This window comes from Carlito syrichta, unplaced genomic scaffold, assembly GCF_000164805.1.
Source record: "Carlito syrichta isolate Samal-C Ts95f unplaced genomic scaffold, Tarsius_syrichta-2.0.1 Scaffold136907, whole genome shotgun sequence".
Lineage (NCBI taxonomy): Eukaryota > Metazoa > Chordata > Mammalia > Primates > Tarsiidae > Carlito > Carlito syrichta.
The window spans coordinates 29,401-30,888 of NW_007081003.1; the positions used below are offsets into that span (position 1 = coordinate 29,401).

Sequence of the window (1,488 nt, forward strand, 5' to 3'; positions counted from 1 at the left end):
CCAGGAAGGCCGGTGGCCTCACCGCACTGTCCCTCCGTGTTGTTGGCGAACTTGCTGAAGGGCACCTCCACCGAGAAGATGAGGCCAGAGAACATCACGCGGACGCCGAGCGCCGGGATGGCCACATACATCTTGATGCCCACGCGGGAGACCTCGATGCCGTCCTTCCGGAAGCCGGGGCTGACCACCTCGCCGTTGAAGATGATCTGGACGGGCGCACAGGGACACGGGAGGGCAGGCGGTCAGCCCCACGTGGGCCATGCCTCGGCCCAGACTATGCCATGCCCCCAAGGGCCAGGACCACGCCATGCCCCCCACGGGCCCGGCCACGCCACACCCCCACGGGCCCACGGGGGCGCCCACCTGGTTGGTCATCACCCCGCCCACAGGCCTGCGGGTGAGCACCACGCTGGCCCGCCCGTACTCCACGATGAGGGACTGTGGGCAGGACAGCCCATCCTCGGCGTCGCAGAAGTAGTTGTCAATGAGCACGCGGAAGTGGCCGTGCACGGGCAGGATCTGCTGCACCAGCACATACGTGCAGTTGTCCAGGAACGTGTAGTAGATGCCGTCGAACGTGATGTAGTGTGGGTCACCCCAGCCACTGCACACACCTGCGGGTGGGCGGGTGGCTTAGTGGGCAGGGTGGGCACGGAGGATGCAGGCGATGCGGCGGCGTCCCCGCCCCTGCCGTCCCACCCTGGGGAGCCCAATGCCCTCTGCATCGCTGGACTCCATCCATGGCCCTCTACCAGGCAGTGGCCTGGATGCCCAGCAGGGCCCGGCGGACTCCACTCGGCTCCCCCAAGGCAGAGGTTCGGCCACACCCATCCTGCCTCCATGCCAGGAAGTCCTCCTGGTGCCCAGCCCAATTCCATCCTGCTTCATGGAGCAATTCTCTGTCCCCGCCCCTGTTCCCCATGGGGGAAGGGGTCTGCCCTGCCCCTGCTGCCTCTCCGACGCCCAGGCTTACACTGGCACTCGTAGTGATAGCAGCAGCCATCCTGGTCAGCCACCTTTAAGGCCGGGTAGCCATTGGCGCAGGTGGGCACCTCCACCCTCGGGCAGGTGCGCGGGTGCAGGGAGATGACGTTATTGCCCTCGCAGGTGGCCTGGGAGCAGCTGGGCATGGCCCAGGTCTCGCCTTTCTGCAGAGACACAGAGGCTGCTGACCTCCAGGGGCGAGGGGGCAGTACCCCCGGAATCCCACCTCCTTCCCACCCAGCCCTACCTGCCTGTGCTCCACATGGAGTACCCGGCCGGAAGGGGCCTCTGGCGTGGAAGCTGCTCCTACCTGTCACCCCCCAGCTGTCCGGCCAGGGCCACGGTGCCGTCCACTGTTCCGGGCCCTGGTCGCCTCGGACAGTGTTTCAGCCTAGCCCCAAATGCCCAATGCCTGGAGAGCAGGCACGTCAGGAGGGCCCAAGGCACCCCGCCTTGGCAGGGCCGTCTCTGGGGGTCGGCCAGCCTACACGGTGGGGCCCCAGC

At 67.5% G+C, this 1,488-nt stretch overlaps 1 protein-coding gene across 1 annotated transcript in view; it reads right to left on the minus strand.

Annotated features, from left to right (window-relative positions):
• Positions 1–1,488, minus strand: part of LOC103251193 (mucin-5AC-like) — a gene marked incomplete at both ends in the record, with an annotated part of 38,570 nt that overhangs the window by 29,271 nt on the left and 7,811 nt on the right. The window contains 3 exons of the mRNA XM_021708430.1: positions 23–206; positions 364–614; positions 974–1,148. Coding sequence (XP_021564105.1) covers positions 23–206; positions 364–614; positions 974–1,148 — 610 coding nt within the window. The remainder of the gene's footprint in view (positions 1–22; positions 207–363; positions 615–973; positions 1,149–1,488) is intronic.